Source organism: Leptinotarsa decemlineata, unplaced genomic scaffold (assembly GCF_025532065.1).
Source record: "Leptinotarsa decemlineata unplaced genomic scaffold, Ldec_3_MD MMD2_tig00026369_RagTag_RagTag, whole genome shotgun sequence".
Taxonomy (NCBI): domain Eukaryota; kingdom Metazoa; phylum Arthropoda; class Insecta; order Coleoptera; family Chrysomelidae; genus Leptinotarsa; species Leptinotarsa decemlineata.
In genome coordinates, this window is record NW_027412709.1 from 2471709 (window position 1) to 2492671 (window position 20963).

The window sequence follows — 20963 nt, forward strand, 5'->3', positions numbered from 1 at the left end:
TTATACTTAGTGTGTGAATCAAAATAGCTACTTCAGTTTCCTGTCCAGTAAGACGAATGGCATATGTGCTTTTTCTGTTAACAAAAAGATGAATGACGCTCTCTTGCATCAAAATCCTTTGTATACCGTTGATACTCTGGTGGAAATGTATTCGCCAATGACTAGAGTTCGATATATCGATATGAAAACTACAAACTTGCAATTAGAATAAGAGTACAATCGTCTTATTTTAAGAATGAAAAATCGACCCTCGACAAAATGATGAAATTCTTGAAAGAAGAGTGAAGAATGTCTCCAATGATAGGCAGAAAAAAATTGTGGAAAACTTGATTGAATTTCAGCTGGAAAAAACAGAACAGAAAATCACTCTCAATCGAAAATAATGAAAATATTTGCTGGATTTAAGGAGGGTATATTCAAGAGTGTCCCCAATGCTACTGTTGCTGTGGTTTTCATTGCTCTCATTATTTCAAAACAAGCAAGTACATACGAGTCCTTGAACTGATCCCTGGGAAACACCATAGTTGATGTAGACTTATTGGGAAAAAGTTGTGGGTACTCAAAATTCTATATTTATCGTTATTGGGGATATTGTGCACAGTATTTGGAATTGATTAAATTCAAAGTTGAATTCCAAGACGGTGATGAAGGTGATACTTTCAACAAATATTTTTGGAACTATAAAATAATTATAAAACTGATCGTATCAATCATCATTATTGATAGATATTTCATCACTTAAAAGTTGTCATTAATATTTCATCACTTTTTGAAATACGCAAAAAGTTGATATTTTGCAGCTATTATTATTCGAATCTCATGAAAGCAATAGCTCAAGAAAATAGGCAGAACATGTTAAGGGTTTTCTATACCTGAAACAATTTGAAATCCTATATTTTCTCCAAAATCTGTTGAAACAACTGAACTGAGAACCACGGTTGGCTCATACTTTTTCAAAAATATATAATGAAGCAAATACTTTGAAATTTTTTTAAATAAGCATTTTTGATGGTTATTATAAAGTTGTTCTATCATTGAAATCATAAATGATATTTATTTAGCTCTGTTGACAGAAAGCCCTTCGAAGAAACTCGACTTTTTTCATCCTCATGGTATTGCTTCGCACTTCCAAAAATTTTCCGTCTGTTTAAAACCCACCCGACAAAAAATCATGTTGTCTATTTTATTAGTAAAATATTGCTAACTGATTTGATCAGTTATGGTATCTGGGACAAAACAAAGAAAGCTTAGTTCCCGCTGTTTTTGTTAGTCAACGGGCATTCAGATGTTGCAGAAGATCCCTCGGGACTCTTGATGGGTTGTAAAATGAGTGATGTAATTAAAACTCGAACCAGTGTAAATATCGAATACATTAACCATATGTTTCCACATGAGATGATAAACATGCATATATGAACAGCTTCGTAATATTTCAAATGTGTACTCGACAGTGGTGTGCATCTAGAACAATATTTAATAGCCTATTTCAATGAGAATTTCATAATTTCAATACTCCGATTATGATGGCATTTCATATATAGTATTGAATAAATTAGGTGAATTTTTGTGATTTGTCTTTTATCGTAAATGCAAACATGATTCTGATAACTACCATTCAACTTCTTTTTTTAAACTTTCCCTAATCACAACACAACAAAAAAATATTTTTTGAATGTTTCCTACACTAAATTAGTCAATTTCTACTAATTTTGGGGTGATAAAAACGAAAATAACAATGAAAAATTTTTATTAGCTCTGGTTTTTGAGATACACAGTACTTAATCTTAAAGAGTAGTTATACTATACGTGAAAAGTGAAAGTACATAAAACAATATTGTTATGTTTCTTTTAGAATATTTTAAGTACAAAATTAATAAAAAAAACATTATTCTTAGTGTTTTGACAAATAAAAGAAGTTTGTACCACCAAATTTCAATTAAGTCCATCCGATTCATTGTAAGATCGCTATCGTTTAGCTTGTCTTTTATAAAACACTTCTGGAGCATCCCTACACACAGACCAGCAGTAGTCTGCAAGCATTGCTTCATTCCAACGGCTCTGATATCTCTGTTCCATTAAGGCAATGTCTTGATGGAATCTTTCTCCATGTTCGTCACTCACAGCTCCACAGTTTTGTGGGAAGAAATTAAGATGAGAGTGAAGAAAATGAATTTTTAAGGACATGTTGCATCCAAGTTGGTGGTAAGCTTGAAGAAGCTCTTTAACCAATGCTGTGAAGTTATCATCTCTTTTGTTACCTAAAAACCCATGTACAACCCCCTTAAAGGCTTCCCAGGCTCTTTTTTCATTTCCTGTTAAAATCATGTCAAAAGCAGGATCATTTACGATTTCACGGATTTGAGGCCCAATAAAGATGCCTTCCTTGACTTTAGCATCACTCAACCTGGGAAACTTTGCTCTCAAGTACTTAAAAGCTTGCCTTTTTGGTCCATGGCCTTCACAAAGTTTTTCATTAGTCCCAACTTAATATGTGATGGGGGAAGGAGAACATCCTTAGGATCTACAACTACAACTACATTTTTCTCATTAGGGTTTAGGTCTCGTGTAGGCCAGTTCATTTTTTTATAGTGAGATTTTCTATCCCGACTGTCCCACAGACACAAAAAACAACAGTACTTGGTGAACCCTAATTGCATTCCTAGGAGTATAGCAATGACTTTCAGATCACCACAGATGTGCCACTTGTGTTGTTCATATTTGATTGAATGGAGAAGTGTTTTCATATTTATATACGTTTCCTTCATGTGAACTGCATGACCTATAGGAATAGAGGGTAGCTGATTTCCATTATGCAGAAGTACAGCTTTTAAGCTTAGTTTTGAAGAGTCTATAAACAGTCTCCATTCAGATGGAGTGTGATCCAAATTCAAGCAGTCCATCAAACCATTAACATCAGAACAAACTACGAGGTTTTCTTTTTTCTCAAAAAAAGGAAGCAAATCTTTTTGACGCTGTCTGTACTGATATATTTTCACATCATGTTTTAGAAGATTCCACTGTTGTAGTCTTGACCCTAACAGCTCAGCCTTTTCCTTAGACAAGCGAAGATCTCTTATAAGGTCACTCAACTCTGCTTGACTAATTCTGTGCGGATCACTAGACCTATCGCTTACCTCAAAATCAGGGTCATAGGATGTAGAAGGATCGGTTGCTCCTTCTAAACAGTCTTCATCACCTTGCTCTAAAATTTCATAGTTTTGGGGTGGAGAAAGGACTGGCAAATTGTCTGAGTGTGGTACAGGCCGAAGAGCAGATGGGAGATTAGGGTATTTAACCGTTCCTCTTTTCTTCATAGATAAACCTTGCTTAATGGGAGGAGTTAAGCAGAAATAACAGTCGTCTGTATGATTGGTAGGCTCACGCCCGGTTTTTATTTTTCAGCCACTCTCGCAATATGACGGAACAAGAATTACAACATATATGAGGAGCCCATGATTTATCTTGGTCCCCAACTTTCACACCAAAATAATGTTCATAGGCTGTCTTAACGATAGGTGTCATTTTACGTTTCTGAGCCTTAAATGTTATTTCACCACATATATAGCAAAAGCTATCGACAGAATTCACACACTTTCGAGGCATTTCAGATCAGCACTTAAATTAATTTAAAAATCAACTTCACACGATAATTTCAATAGCAACCACGTGCGTACAATTGACAAACTCACATAGGTTATGTTTACTACTTAAGAACAGCTGATGAGAGGGGTGTTATGGAAACAAACATGTGTACCAACTGTTGGTGATGAAATATTTCATTTGTTGAAAACTCAATATACATATATATAATATAATGATACTATATCTTGAAAACAAGAGCTAATATATAATTTTTATGGTCACTTTCGGTTTTAACACGTGGAAATACATTAAAATCATCTAATTACAACCCCGAAACAAAAACTTTGTTGTGTTGTGATAATTTCCTAAAATAAAATAATTTTCATTTAAGCAAAAAGTTGACAACTAAGTAACCTCAAGATGAAATAATATTTAAAAATAGTGTCAACGGAAATCAAAATGAGTCTGATGACTATATCCTCTCGACATTCTTACAGCATAGGATCTGGTGAAAGCTATCACGCAAGACCATGCTGTTAGCGTCGCCCTGCAGCTAAATGAACAAGAGGCATGTGCTACAGTATCTATCCTTTGTGAGGTAGCTCTCATAAATGTGAGATATAATTCAATATCAATCATGGTATTAGCCCCGGAAGTAGTTGAATTTACCAGAGGAACCTTGGGAGAGGGGCCTGCTTCGAAATACTTATTTTCTTAACATGAATATTTCTGAATTTCAAGCAACTTGCATTTGTATTGAGTCAATATATCATTAATGTGTTTTTCTCAAAACAAATTCTTTCTGTTGATTTTTATCCATTTATATATAAACTTATCTAGTCACCACCTCGTGAATTATCTACAATGCAAAACTTCAGACCCCACAGAAAAAAGTCTAAGAGGGCCAAATCGCCCGATCTCGATGGCCAGTTCTCATCACCTCCACGTGAGATGACCATGCCCTCAAGTCACTAGTGCAGAATATCCAATGTGGCATATGCGCTCTGTGGCACGTAGCGTCGTCATGTTGAAACTACGTGTTGTTGGTGTCCAGCTCATCCAATTCGGGAAACAAGAAGTTGGTATTCATCGACCTATAGTGCTCGCCGTTGACAGTGATGGCCTAACCAACGTCTTTCTCAAATAAATATGGACCGATGCCGCCGCCAGCCCAAAATCCACACCAAACAGTAACATTTCCGGAGTGCATTGGACGCTCTTAAATTTCATGTAGATTGGTATCGTCCCATTTGAGTTTTGTACAGGTACAGGCTCAAGTCACGAAGCAAAATTCGCCAAGTTGTGGTCTGCGAAAGGCCAAGTTCTTGTGAGCGACGCGAAATCGACTGCTTCGGATTATCCTGCACACTCTCACAGATAGCGGAGATGTTTTGGCAGATTTTTGCGTTTTTCAATATTTCTACTGCTCTTTCGTATTTTGACGGAAAAATTAAATACTTTTAATTGTTGAAATAATAAACATATACTTATAAACGAATATATTTGTACATTTCATTCTTTATCAGTGATACAAGATATTGTTGAAAGGACGGACCTCAGGTCTCAATGATTTACCAAAAAATAATTACCGATAAGTATATAAAAACTGGAAGAGAGTCTATACAGTAATTTCTCCGCGTCAGAAATTATAAATCTACCAAACAGCAGAATCTCTGATAAATTCAGAACAAGAGGCCGCTTAAAGAGCGCCCAGGGTGAATGGGCTGATAACAATGAAAGTGGTAAATTTGGGGAAGATTAAATGGGACGCAAATTCATTTCAACCATATAAATCGTCGGGACTGGATGGTTATAAGAGAGCTTCTCCGCATGCACTTCCCCGGGTCGAAAATTTCAAATCCAACATTGAAAAGATCCAGACTAGAGGCTCCTAAAAAAACTTCTAAAAAGAAGTGTGTGGTGGCAAAGAAAGTGGTATATGTGGAGAAGATGAAACTATATGAGTGGCCGAAACTAGAATGTACTCTACAAGTAATGCAGGAAACACCAGAACCTCTACATCAAAAACCGTGTGAAATCCTCAAGGCAAGTGAAGCTCTGAAATACACACTGATTAGGGCCACCTTCATTTCAAAACCTGAAGAATCAGATAGAACTCGGTAAATGCTTTGAGGCCAACCAGTCTCATGTCATTTGCATTAGGAATGCATCACTGGTTAATGTAACAATATGCATACAGGTCAGGAATGTCAACGGAAAGATCGGGTTATAGAAAAAGCAGAACATAGTCATAAGAACAAGAAAGTATTTTCAGCTGCTCTCTTGGATATTCTAAAATACAGAATCATTCATCCAAGTGTAGAAGAGAAGAATGATCGATGATACAAGCTGCAGGTAGATAGATTGTATGCTCAGAGAAAGCTCATTATGGAAAAAACAGCACTATGGAAGTGATATTAGATCTCAGACTGGCCTAGAATCAACAATTATCTACATAAGATAAAATAAATGCGGAGATAGCATCGATATTAGCTATAAGGGTTGGAACCAGAGCTGACGTGTTGTAATTTATAACATATTCTTCATTGATTTTGTAGCTGAAGATAAAACAAACTTTTGCTTTTTTCAAACTAGGAGGGTGTGAAAACTTGCATCAATGTCCTCATGAGTATGAATATTTTATGTTTTCACAGTTTACGCTGACAACACAAATATCTTGTGACAAGAAAAAAATGATTGTTTTCTTAAAGATGAAATGAACACTGGATTCAAAGCATTAAAATATTTCACAGTTACACTAGTTTCTAATTAAATTGGAATGTCTGCGGCAAAACCATTTTAATAAAATGTATCAATTTGTTCATGATCTCAGCTTGGGACCAATCGATGTTATGTTGATGGGTCCAAATATGCTTTGCCATTCCTGATTGGGTGGTTTCCCATCTAATCAGATTTCCCAGACAAGCTAGCGTAGAGATTCGCAACATATGGACACCCATAATAGCAAACAATTGTCAACTCCCGCCAAACGGTCATCTCCTGCTAAACCGGTGAAACGGAAAGAAGAAAGAGGAGATAGTGAAAGTACTCGGATAGTCATCTCTCGGAGAAATTAGTCCAGTCACCCGAAGACGATTGTGAATACTAACAATCGAAACGTCGTGTAGTAACTTGGCTTGGAATCTCTTAATTTTTTTATAGTTTGTGTTTAATTGTTCAATTTTTTACTTGTATTTTATTTCACTGCAATTTCCCTTCAGTTTTTCTGCTTAATATAATTGTTAATTTCAGCTATTGTTTTTCATTTGTATTGGTACTTATAGGGATTTCAAATCATTTTATATAATATTAGACAATGGAAGTCCGAACTAATGAAATTTATCATGAGTGATTGATAATTACTTCTACATATTTTTGACTTACCCGAAGTGTACATTCATAAACATCAACTATACTGTTTTTCGTGGTGAAGTTACATATTTCGTTTCTTCTGTAGTTATTATTTTTGTCCCTTGCTGGCTCGCACAAGTTTGGACTTCCTAAAGTTGTCGTTGGTATGGGGACGACAGCCGATTGACGGAAAAACAGATTTCAACAGATTTCTATAGCTTCAAACTATTATTATGAATATTTGATTGTTAGTAGGTGTTCTAGTCATATTGTTAAAGTTTCATCCGGTTAAGAAATATTTATTAATCGATTTAACCACTTAATCTTACTTCTTTGTACTTTTGAGTTTGTCCATATAGAAGTTGTGGATATCAAAAAAATTTAACTTTTTTTAATTATTTTCCAATATATAGGGTACCGAGTAGAAGCGTGACGTATCAAAGAGGTTTTCAAATAAAATGACACATTTTTTTTCTACATTCGAATTTCAACAGAAAAATCTTTCGAAAAATATAAGTTTGTTTGAGAAATTATCCAGTGTTTCAGAAGTTATTTCAAAAACTTCGTAGGGGAAGTTTTGTTAAAATGTAATAGACCTAACTGTGACCAGAGATACCTCCTGCCAATTCAGGAGAACTCAATGAAATATGACACCACATAATTTTTTTGAACTTCATGAAATACTAAGTATCTTTCGAATATTTCAAAAGTTGAAAGTTTTCTTCAGACCTCACCAGTCTTCGAAAAACTTATTAGCATTTTCTGGAAAGGGACCATTAACTTTGATCAAATTTTTGACACTTTCTTCAAGTTGTTTTGTTGAAAAATGCATTAGATTTTTTAATATTTTATGGCAATTTATATCTTTTCCGTCATTTTTAGACACGGCATCGCAGGATTTTCCAACGAGAGAAGATGTTATTTTTAGAAAATATTATAAATATTCAATTTCGAGTTCAGCAGAAGCTTGTTCAATTTTTCAAACATATAGAACAATAAGTACCCATTCTTTGCTATGCCATACTTCAAAGTTTTTACTGTCTTTAAAAACACCTTTAAACATTCCTTCTGATAATACCTGCTTTGACGTGGCCAAATCATAGATCATTAACTTTCTTTCTAATGATTATGAAAAGTATGACACAGTAGGATTTTTCAGGTTGGCAGATTTTCAATGTCGTTTTTCCCAGATAATGCAGAAACTATCTTTGTTTTTGGGAAAGAAAGTTTTTGGCTTTCTACTACATCTTGATACAAAAAAATGTGGGAATCTTCCAAAGAAAGGAAGCAAATCAATACTCTATACATGTAAAGAAGTAACTTTCACACAAACTGGAAGAAAAAGCCTTCTTGAAACAGCTACTTGCATGTAAACATTTGTTTTGTTTCGAAACATTTTTTAATTCGTATAATTCAATGTTTATACAGTGTATTTCTTTAATGCTCCCCCTTTTATTTTTTGAACGGGCAACTCAAAAAATTGACATTTGGGATAATAAAATTATTGCACAAATACTTTATTTTGAAGTGAAACTGACAGATCAAACTTTCAAGATGGCGACTGGGCGCCATCTGTGAAAAAAAATTAAATGGAAAGGGGGTCTTGAGACACATCCTTTTAAAGCTCCTGACGAATACTTCACAATCCTAGAATATGAAGTTAATATCTTCACCTTCATCAAGAAGTAACTCTACACATATATGTATAAAGTCAGTTCTTTTGAAATTGCTTGGTTCCTTCCTTTATTTGGAATATTCCCACATTTTTTTTTATCAAGATGGAGTAGTAGAAATCCAAAAACTTTCTTTCCCAAAAATTAATCACAGCTGAAAATACAACTCTTTCAATCTATCTATGTTATTACCCATTTCTATAAATTATACAAATATTCAGCATTATATTATATAATCAGTAGTATCAAAGCCTTTTACTGAAATATAATTTCATTAGTGAATTAATATACCGCTTAACGTTGCTAATCATTTGTCACAAAAATTGATAAAGACAATGTGATAACGGTAAACAAAAATAGTTTATTCCAAATAACAATAAGTTCATTAATGACTTAAAAAATAATAATTTTGACAAGAATCGGTGAAATAGACTCTGGTCTTCAGTTCTTCATTTCAATCTAGCAATTTCAATTTCAAGTACAATTACTTGATGCATTTAAAACCCTTTAGATCATGTTGCTTTGCGATTAGAAAGAATAATTCTGAAATTTTTTCAATCCAAAAAAAGTGTTTTAAAAAACTTTTTTGAGAAGTAAAATTGTGCATTTTACTTTTTTTTCTGAGTTCCATTGTCATCATTTGAGCTGAGTAGATGCGTATTGCTGGTTAATATTAATTTGGAATGAAGTAACTAATAAATATTAGAAATAAAATGTGTTTTTCATTGGAGTGATTTACTGTTATGAATGGGATCATGCAGGATCATATTACAAATTGTTCTTGTGTGATAAACTTATCAGTACTTTTGTTATCTTGTTGTTTGGTATGAGGCATTTAATGGGAGTATGAATAATAGAGTCAGACAAACAACTCTTTCGTGACTAGAATATTCTCGAAAAATCATGCAGGCCGATATTAACGAAAAGTTTGGTTACTAATGAATTTAATTTCGATTAATGATACTTATTGTAAACATAATGTGATGTAGTCACTGTGTGGGGAAATATTTTTGATGTCATTTTAAGCCCTCTATAGTAAAAAGGACTGTTTTAGAAATAGCTGCTGAATAGTTGGAGTTGGGTTTAATTGTGAAATATATTAGATTGTTTCGAAAGGTTTGTCTGTTTTGAAGTCATGTGGTTTTGTAGCTCCATATCTAAATACATTTATTCTACTATGCGTAAAACTGATCGATAGATTTCCAAACACATAAAAACTGTTTCTCGAAATTTAACATAAATACATCATTTACTAGCAAGAATAATTCAGGAAACATGTTTTTCAGTGGGAAACCCAAAAAGGATAAGTGGAAAAATTCGGGCATTTATAGACTAGACTGTGCAGTTTATACAGGCTAAACAGACAGAAATTTTAACATAAAATAGATTATGTGAGCATGTATTATCAGATAAAAAATCAGATATATATGGACATCTACAGGAAACAAACCAAACAAAGAAAACATAAACATTTTTCATAGGTGTAATGAAGGAATGAAGATGCATTTGTTGAAACCATTGAAAATGAATAAATTGTATAAAAACCCCAATTTCAAAACCCTTAATGACCAACTAGAACTATGCAGCTCACCCCCTTTGAATTTATGGAATTTGACAACTAGTTTGGTATTTGGAGCAAGCCACAAGTGGTGACTTGTTTTTAAAATGTCTCAGTTTGCTTGAACATAGTTCAATAAAACGAAACCGGTCGCAACAAAAACATTTTCGGGAAGTTTATTCCACATGCACGCAGTTCTCCAGATGAAAGAATTCTTAAACAATGAAGTTCGAGGTGTACTGAGTTGAACCTCAAAACGATGAGCAGCCACAGTCCGCCACGTATTTCTGATAGGTTCCGCTCTTGGTGGAATAAATTATGCCACGTCACTTCCCGTAAAAGTGTCTATAGAAGAGAGACAAATCTCCAACCTTTCTCCGATGTTCCAGGCTATCAAGGTTGCACGTGATATTCGTGTTTCTAATCAGGCGGATGGAATCCAACAACTTCAGGGTATATTTGAGGGCAGAGCTCCATACATGACAACAATATTCCAAAGAAGGTCTGATATGAGTTTTATAAAACATCAAAAGTTGCTGGGGTGTGTAAAGTTTTCAGGTTCGGAACAGTGCTCCAAGCTTTTGAGAAGTAGCCTTTGCAATTCCAGCGACATGGTTGTGTCAAGACATATTGGTGTCCATTTTAACCCCTCAACAAACTTATCGGAGCAGAAAGCGAAATAGTCTGACCTGACATTATTATATCCGGTTCGGAGACATTTTTCTTATTGGAGAAAACCAATGCCTGGGTTTTTGTAGCATTGAATTGAACCTCACCCCAATCCGAAATCAGTTCTAGATCCTCATTAGGATTATGCACTCTCCTGCTGCCGGTGAAGATGTGCCTCCGTAGCCGATGTCCTGATGGAATCCAAATGGAATGTTGAAACAAGTGTGCTGTCGTCAGCAAAGCAATATACTTTATTCTTGGTTTTTTCAATTAGTCGTTGATATAAAATATAAAGAGGGTTGGAGACAATATGGATTCCTGGGGAACACCAGAGTTGATGGTGAAAGTATTCGAGAGGAACCCATCGACGGTCACTCGCAGGGAACGTTATTTTAGGAAGCTGAAGAGCCATAAACAAAAATGATCCGAAAAGCCATACACAAAAATGATCCGAGCAAGCCGACCAAGCCATAGCATCAAAGTTTGGCCAGCAAACCACACACGGTCAAAGCCTTAGAAATATAAAGCGCAACAGCTCTTGATTCTCCATGTTTCTTGATTGTGTTATTCCAAATATGGATGACGATAGAAGGTCGCCTGTCGATCTTTTTTTTCCGAAAGCCATATTGATGATCGCTCAAGATGTTGAAGCCTTCCAAATATTTGAGGATATGGTGGTTTACGACTTTCACCATGATTTTTGATATCACTGACAGCAGAACGACTGGTCTATAGATATTTGGAAAATGTTTCTTACCTTTTTGGGAATAGGCTAAAAGCGAGCAATCTTTAAAACAAGAAAAAAAACCCTTCTTGTAAGAGAAGTTGAAACGTCTGCAAAATACTGCTGCGAGTTCATTTGCCCACTCTTTGAATACGATGACGGGCACTTCATCAGGGCCAGATGCCTTGTAGATATTGAGCCGTTACAAAATTCGCCTGACTAGACGCCGTCGAAAAGTAATTCCCGGCATTGTGGATTCTAGTGTGAGAATAGTGGGTGGCGCCTTTCCCAGAAAATCGTCTATGGAGTGGGACGCAAATTGTACAGCTAGTAGATTTGCTTTTTCTATGGCTGTTGTTGCAATTGAACCAGCCGCCTACAATCTTTTCAAGCTAATAACTTTTTCTCCAGCAGAACCTTCGCCAATCAGCACCAGTCAAAAAAGCCTTCGTCGTTTTCATCGAATCCCGAGCACAAAATTCTAATGCTGACGGAATGAATCGACTTGTGTCACGTTGACAAATTTGCACTGATTCAAATGTCGCTTATTTTGATTGAATTGAATAAGGATTCACGGATCTATTGCAGTTCAACACTCATAAAAAAACAGAACTTTTGAAACGACCTAATGTAATCCAAAATCGAAAATATATGCACGTGGGTTCATTAATTTTTAAAACAATTGAATTTTTTCATTTTTTCCGTTATCTTCGTTTGTATTTGCATGTTTTGCGATCCCTTTTTAAAATCACTAGCATAATTTCTGAGGCACTGATTAGTGAAAATTATTGCGTTGTGTCTGTGAAGAATTGCTTCATTTGTATGAAATAAGCCAAAAATAAGAAAAAACACTGATATTGATCTTAAAGTACATAATAGATAAATGATTCAGAATTTTGGCCATTTATTAGTTTTTCTACGACTTTTTCTCGTGAAGTATTCAATTGCTTTACAGCGAACTTGAATTAATAACTATTTACCTGATGTTGTGTATTGATTGAAATTCTATTGAACTGTGTATTATATTATCCGGTTTGATTTTAATGAGAGTTAAATAGATGGAAGAATTTCCAGTTAGAAATTCCATAACAATGTATAATTTTTGAACATTGTCTTTCTGTGACGCACCATGCATGAAGAAATCGCATGTTTACATTTTCCTTTTCACTTAGTTGAATGCATATTAATAACCGCGATGATAACATTACTAGATACCACAGAATACAATCGCACTTTGTCATAATTTCAACGACTAAAAATTTTTTACTGGTATAGTTGTTTCGTTTCCTGTTTACTGATAAATAAATATCTACTATGCGAAACAGGAAATATTTGCACAGTTTTCTGGCGCGCATAATTGACTGAATGAAGTACGTAGAAAATGGAAAATTATAACCTCTTATAATTACGGATGAATTTTCCAGAATATTTACATCTTATAGCCTTTTGTTTTTAATGTACATTGATTGATTTCTACGAATTTCTATGAATTTAATTAATTGGACATATGTTGTTGTTTGCACAATTCTGACAGATAATATACAGTGATGATTAAATCCAAGTCATAGAATATAACGGTTTGACACATAGTAGAAATTACCTACTCGAAAAAGTAAATCTTAGTGCATAAAATTAAGTAAAATTGTTTACAAAAGTACAAAGATTTCTGCCAGGATGCTGTTTTCAATACCTTGGTCTATTATAGTCGCGTGTTGAATGTACCGGGTGCAGGACTTGCCGTAATTGTCAGCGACCCTAAGAGTATGTCTCCGGTTCTGAAGAGACATCGATGTTGCCGGGTATATTGAATCCTTTCTGGAGAATAAGAAATGTCGAATTTTTTTATCACTAGTCATTCTAGGCTAAATATTCATTTTGAGGGCACCCGGCTTTTTTGAAAAAATTTTTGAGTGTACTTACGTATTTTGATGCGATTACGAATCCGAAAGACAAAACCGGAGCTCTCCCTTGTTAACAAAGTTACGTCCCATCAAAGTTCAGAAAAGGGAAACTTTTCAGCCTTCTTTTTCACAAGATAAACTATTTAAAAACACAAGCATTTATTCACTAGGTCATCTTTACACCTCATTCCTCCTTAATTGACACTTTCCAATTCAACAATCAACATTTTTCTTATTAAAAACTTTATTTAAAAACGATCGCTTCTTCTGGAGACATTCTTTTATTTCTAGGTTAGTTGCTAGTGACATTTCAGAAGAAAGCGGTTGGTATTTGCCGCCGCCTACTATTTCAAATTCGTAATACACCACCAAAAACCAATTTACGATCTAAAGAACGAAGGCAAAAAACATTTGAATTACTTTAGGAATATTGACAGCATTAGTCGTACCAACTATGCCATAAACCTCCGTACATTTTTTAACATTTTTATTGGAAACATGTTGATTGTTGAAGTTAAAAGTGTCAAGAAAGGAGGAATAAGGTGTAAAGGTGACCTAGTGAATAAATGTTTGTGTCTTTAAATAGTTTACCTTGTGAAAAAGAAGGCTGAAAAATTAACCTTTTCTGAACTTTGAAGGGCCGTAACTTTGTAAATAAGGGAGAGCGCCGCTTTTTTCTTTCGGATTTGTAATCTACACATCAAAATACGTAAGTACACTCAACATTTTTTTAAAATCGCCGGGTGCCCTCAAAACTAATATTTATCCCTTTCGGGTATTAAAAATTTTAGATTAAAATATTCTCGATAGGAGAAATGAGAAACAAATGACACCTTCAATGTATTTAAACAAATGATAATAATACAATTCACTCGGAACTTCGACTTTAAAGTAGAATTTCTTCCAATTTTTCCTGGAAATGGGGATTTATTCGAAGTAATAATTATTTCAACTTTTTACTCGAAATTCATAGTTTGTTTCTCAAAACATTTTTCTCTGCATTTCAACTATTGTTAAGTAGGAATAAATATGATTTCGCTGATAGTTTTTTTGTTTCTAACATACTTCGAGACAATGGACGTTGAACCATAACATTCAAACTTGTTTTTTTCATTCCCTTCTATCACTAATCAACGTACGTGATCTCAGTTGACGAAAACAAGGCAACTCATTTTACTCGTACTAATCATATCTTCAGTAATTTTACTCATGAAAAGTGTGTGATTTAGTCACCTAGATATAGGTAGTATAATTCGTTTCACGTGTTTTCGAGCGGCATGTATTTGTTCGACGTTATAAGTGTAGTGGTGAAAACTAATATGGTCAGATTTTCAAGGTTAACTCGAACATAACACCATACAACGTGATTATGGGAAGTGATTAGTTATTTTTAAGTTTGAAGGTTGCCATCCGGGACCCGGAACCGATAATATGAAAAAATATTAGAATTTACATACAAACTATATATTTTGTGTTCTGTGACTGATTGTTAGTTTGTTGATAGGTACATACCTACCTACTCCTTTGCAAATGACACATTTCCAAGGACCAATAACAAAGAACTTAGGAGTGTTGAAGTGATTATGATATGATATTTCATTTACTTCGTACGGTACGTGGTGAGCGGGAAAATATGAGTATGAGCTAAAAATATTTCTTTTATCGAAATACCTATTTCTTTTATTTTGAAACCATAACCCATCATCTGAAAATATATATCGCGTCATGTATCAGTTCTGACTGATGACTTCTATTCATCGGTAGTGGTGAAAGAGTAAATGCAGAACATTAATTCGATAGAAATAGCGAAGACTCAAAAACTGAGAAAACATTTATGACGGAATTTGTAAGTGAATCGAAAAATGTATCGAAGTATTGCTTGAAAAATGACTTACACATAATTTCGATTTTCAATTGTTTAACCACATAATGCTTGAAATATTTTGAGGTATTCCGATTTTTGATCCTATCGATTGTCATTTTTGACACTTTAATTTTTTAGGAAAGAGTTCCAAAAGCCGAGTAATGTGTTATCAATGGAAACAGATATGTTTTCAATATTTCAAAATTTTTATTTCACTAACAAACCCTAAATTGAATAAAGCTTTTGCAGATTGATGTCAAAAATTGAAATATATCAAAAATTCACATATGAGAAAAGTTTGAAATAAGAAAGTGATAATAAGATTCCATATCTGCTAGTTCCATAATAGATCGATACTCTTCATGGGCGAATGTATTCTGTCTGAGAAACCTTTACAGAACTCCTACCACTCAGTAGGGAGTAGAAATGTATATATATAATTCATATACACGTCAGTCGAAATTTTCAAAAAAATGGATAGAATATGCTGAGACTACTGGAAAAACTTATGAAAAATTGGCCAATAAATATCTTAACATTGGTTGTGGACAATGTAAAATAGTACACTTGAATATATTGAGATGTTTTCGATGCACAAAACAAAGGATTCTAAAAATCCTGAACAGATATGTGCCCACTGTGCTGGTAATCACAATGAATTCAAATGTGAGAAGAAAGTTCCGAAATGTATCAACTGTTTCTGTTCTAAAGAAAAAAATGGAGTGGAAAATATCAACCACCCCAGTGATGACAAGATTTGTCCAATATATGCTAAGAAAATTGAAATCTCCAGGAAACATACCAATTACGAAAACAATTGATGAAAGATGAAGAAAATGGAAATAATAAAACTAATTTTCATAGAAACTGGGATTCAAATATTCTCAATCTGTATGGTTTGAACATTTTGCATTTCAATATTCGTAGTATGAACAAAATTTTTGATGAATTCTAATATTTTTAGAAAAACATCATGAACTGAGTGTTGGATATGATGTAATTATACTTTCTGAATCTTGGGAAGTTTAAGATTTGGGCCCATTCATGATTCCAAATTATGATATTTTCTATAACGATTCAAACATTTGTAGAAACGATGGTGTAATTGTATATACTAAACACAATCTGAATTCTTATATCAGGTCAGTTGAAATAAATAACTTTAAATTTATCAGAATACTTTTTGAAAAATATGTTATCGATTTTGGTGTAACTGCTATTTATAGTGTCAAGTGACTTGAAGTCCTTTCTGATTTCTCTTGATCATGTTCTGAATAATTGTAAACGAACAGTTGAAATTTTTGCAGGAGATATTAATATAATTATATTAAATATTGAAGATTCATGTTCAGTTTCATATTTAAATTTTGCAGTCCTATTGTTTCACAAATTATATTAATACACCGACAAGAATAGGAAATGATTCAGAAAGTTGCTTAGATCATATTTTTATCAAACTTAATGGAAAATATACCGATGAGTTATTGGAATTTCGTGTATATGAATCCTACATCACTGACCACTTTCCTGTAACTTGTTGCTTACATTTAGATACAGTTAAAAAATCGGACGACCATCAAATGAAAACTAAAAAAATGATTTGGAAAAACTGAATTGCTTGTTAGAAAATGAGTACTGGGAGAAGGTCGTCAATGAAAATGATCCTGAAATCAAGTCTTGGATTACCAATGGATTGATTATTTCGATTATTCAAAGAGATAAATTGAAAAAAAAATTACGAAAACATGGAAATGATGAAAGACTGTTAAATAACTTCAGACTTCATCGTAATTACTTGAATAGACTTATAAAAAAGACAAATGAACAATATTATAAGAACAAACTGAAAGAGGTCGAGGGAGATATAAAAAAATATGGAAAGTAGTCAATGAAGCAACTGGGAAAGTTAAAAATAAGGAAAATGTAAATGAAATATATGATAAATTGATGGATGTAGCCGTTACTACGTGAAAGGAGATCATAATGAAAAGAGAAATGAAAATTTCTATGTTTTTTACCACTTTTAATTGTAAATAACGTTACTGCAGTTTAGTCCTATATGGACATTCTCAAACTAATACAATAAACTAACAATGATTCATTACATTCGCCAATATATACCATTCAGGTACTTGATTGAGTACCTGAATTTACAATGCAAATGTGGCAATTTAAAAACCGGAGGGTAAATTAAATCGATTTGATCATTTAACAGGTTGCACCCACAATGTTTATGCTTGTAAATTTCCAAGGATTCTAAATAATTGAGTTTGCAACCCTTCCTTGCATAGTGCAGAATTTCCGTATCGTTTAGATTCGGAAATTTGTGGTTGCATGCCAAGGAATGGCATGCAACCACAGGTCTGAAGGACCTTTCATGTTCAGCATACCGTTTTTGGAAATTTGGTCCGCATTATCCCACATAAAACTATTACACTCCGGACACTTAAGCTTATTAACTCCAGATTTTTCCAACTTGTCAAGCTTATCCTTGGCATTGAAAAGGAAATGAGATAACCTGGCATGTGGTCTGAATGCTACTTTCACATTGTTTTTTCTGAAGAAACCTGCGATTATTTTTGTTCTTTTTCCAAAATATGTTAGCGTTACCCATTTCTTGATTTCTGGTTGTTTGACCTGAGGATATATTAATCTGTGAGTGAATTTCCGGCTTTGTTTCCTGACTAACTTCTCGATACGATCTGTGTTGAAACCACTATTGACCTATCTGTGTAATTGTATCAATTTCCCTAGCTAGATTGTCTGCAGACAAAGGCAGTGCTAATGCTCTGTGCAACATTGAGTTGTAGGCTGCTAATTTATGACTGTCTGGATGGAAAAAATCGCTTGGGATGGTGTATAGCTAGGTTTTCTGAAAACATTGAACGCGAATTTATTCTGATTTTGTATAATGGCCAGGTCTAAGAAATTTATCTGTTTCTCTATCTCAAACGGTTTGATACATTTTACAATTCTAAATCGTCTGAACTCAAAAAAAATGTACGATGAGTCTGAACAGCGTATACTTTGCGATAGTTGATAAATTGAAAAAAATAAACAAGAACACGGCAGACCAAATTTTTGCAAAATCGTTTTCTTCAAAGCAACCATGAAAAAGTGAAATTTGCTCCTAGGACCTCAATGTAGGACTCTCTATGATTACATTTGTCTAAACGGTTAACGTGCGATTCCTAGCACTGTTCAGACGAAAATCTGAAATCCCACAGTTTGACATGATCATGACATAGTGGTGGATTCAATGATTAGAACGAACCATTCATGTCAACCAACCGGCTATCGACCGCTATAAGTTCGACTTTGATCTCAAAATTTCGACTTTAATCTCGAAATTTCGATCTTAATCTCGTGATTTGGAAATAACGACTTTCAACTCGAAATTTCGACTTGAGACTCGAAATTACGAGTCGGATTACAAGAAACGGATAATAAAAATATGTGGCCCTTCTGCGCTTTTGTATATTTCACTAAATACCCGGAATAGCATATTTCATAGACGTATATATATATATATATATATATATATATATATATATATATATATATATATACATAAATCTAAATATTTATTATTAATAATTTATTTCATACACTATTCTACAGGATGAACCCAATTACAGAATAAGGAGTAACAGTGGCATTTACAAATAGTTACTTACATAATTTATAATAGTTTTATTAAAACAACGATAAAAATTAAATAAAAAGTTATTAACGAAAAACTAAATACCATTTTTTATCTTATTTTGTTAATAACAATTGCAATTTTTTACCTGCACCAAAATCCTTTAAAAACATTTTTCTAGAGGTGATTCCGAATCGAATGAGCTATCGCTCATATTTTTAGGACTTTTATCTCTATTTTTCATGTTTTTGAACTTGTTGATTAGACTAATTTCCTAACAAGAATTTATAATACAGAAATACAAATCAATAAAGAAATGAAATGTTTCTAAATTAAATAGTTGTAGGAAAAACCCTACACCATATATCCATGATTCGTCAGTTATGACCCTGGACCGCCGTTGAAGTCACTCAACAATTCCTGAGCAAATTCAGCAATTTTGGAACGAACTCCGCTACCACACGCTTCATAGCCAAAATTTAAGAAAAAAATTGCATGGCATGAGTCAACCGATATGCCGACATCCTCAGCAACTTCTCTAATAGTGATTTGATGATTCTCCATAACAATTTTCTCTCTTCACAACATTTTCATCGGTTGTTGATGAGTTGGGGCGTCCAGGGCGAGCGACCATTGTCATTCACATCTACTCGATCTTCTGTGAGGAAAATATGTGTTTTTATATTAGGATAGAATTACTTTAACCTCCCTCGAATAGCTGTTGGAGCCGAAAATTGTGTTAGGTTTGTTACTGTACTGTTTGTGAATAATATGGTACTTTAGCTAACTAAATAAGATCCAAGTATTAACTGAAATTTGCTTCTCCACGAAATTAACTCATGATAAAGAACCCCCGAAAGTAATTATCGTTTTGCTGACTAAAGACTCCTTTGTCGGGTCATTATCACGAAACGTTATTTGCATTCGCTTGAACTATAAATATCACTTGTTTTCATAACAACGAATCATCGTCTGAATCAGGTTTTTTCATCTCTCAAAAATGTCGTATCTTCTAAACTGATGGCGAAGAAAGTCCCATGCATATTAAAACTAATGAATTTTCAAATGTATAGAAGGGCAAATGATAGAAAAATCATTACAAATATGGCATTCTTTCCAGTATTTCCAAGCAGCGTTTCTTGTTATCGAAAGACCTACTTTAAAGTTTGATGTTTTGTGGGCACTGGAAAAATTTATTGAATTTTTTTAAATGTTTATTCTGAAAGATGAAAATAACTTTGATTGGAAAATACTTTCTGTAATCATTCGCATTCGCAGGTATGCATTCGCATCAGTCATGTACTTTTCATTGAGAATTGAATATTCATCTATTATCTAATATATGTGAATTGTAACGTTACAATTACGCTTGTATTTTTGGGCGACCTTTTTCATGTTAGTTCTTGAGTAGAGACGAGGGTTTTTGTGTGATATAAGTGAAGAAGGTGGGAACATTTCTTGTGAAATTTCAATGATAAGTTGCCGAAGGACAATTCAATTCATAAAGTATTCTTATTATGAAATGAAGACTGTTTTTTAGTGATAGGTGATAACCTCACTACACGAATTATTTTAATTGTATAGTATAATCGGTATATAACGTGTTACTTGATTTCTGAATAATTACAGAAGAAATTTTGGATTACTGTTGTGAAATTGAATAATAATCATATTATAGTTCCAAGATATTTTGAAATATATTCCAAACTGATATGATTGATGGCAGTGGCGAGGCACAGAAAGTGTTTTTATAACGTAGTTGTGAAATTGTCTTTCTCCGATAACAGCCTCTAGATATACGTTTATATCCCCCCTAAAATAACGATAAATGAAATTGGAACATTCTGATGGGAAGCTGTAGAATCGCTTGTATGACCATGCAATTCTGATGGCTGGGGACTTTAACGTACCTGAATATGCGTCATATTCAGAAACACATCGTAGTATTTTGCTTGTTTTCAGTGAGATGCACAGACTTTTAGACCTGGTGTTTTGCAA

At 33.7% G+C, this 20963-nt stretch overlaps 1 protein-coding gene across 5 annotated transcripts in view; it reads left to right on the forward strand.

Moving 5' to 3' along the window:
• LOC111508002 (uncharacterized) overlaps window positions 1-20963 on the forward strand; it is a 69050-nt gene that overhangs the window by 12369 nt on the left and 35718 nt on the right. The window contains exon 1 of one of the 5 annotated variants that reach the window (XR_012468033.1): window positions 14568-15070. The exons of 2 other annotated variants lie outside the window; for them this stretch is intronic. Coding sequence is in view for 1 of the 3 variants with exons in the window: in XM_074185315.1 (XP_074041416.1) it covers window positions 15047-15070 (24 nt within the window). In the remaining 2 variants the exon portion in view is untranslated. Of the gene's footprint in view, window positions 1-14567; window positions 15071-20963 lie in introns of those variants that run through there. 2 more of the 5 variants (XR_012468034.1, XM_074185315.1) reach the window with 2 other exon arrangements.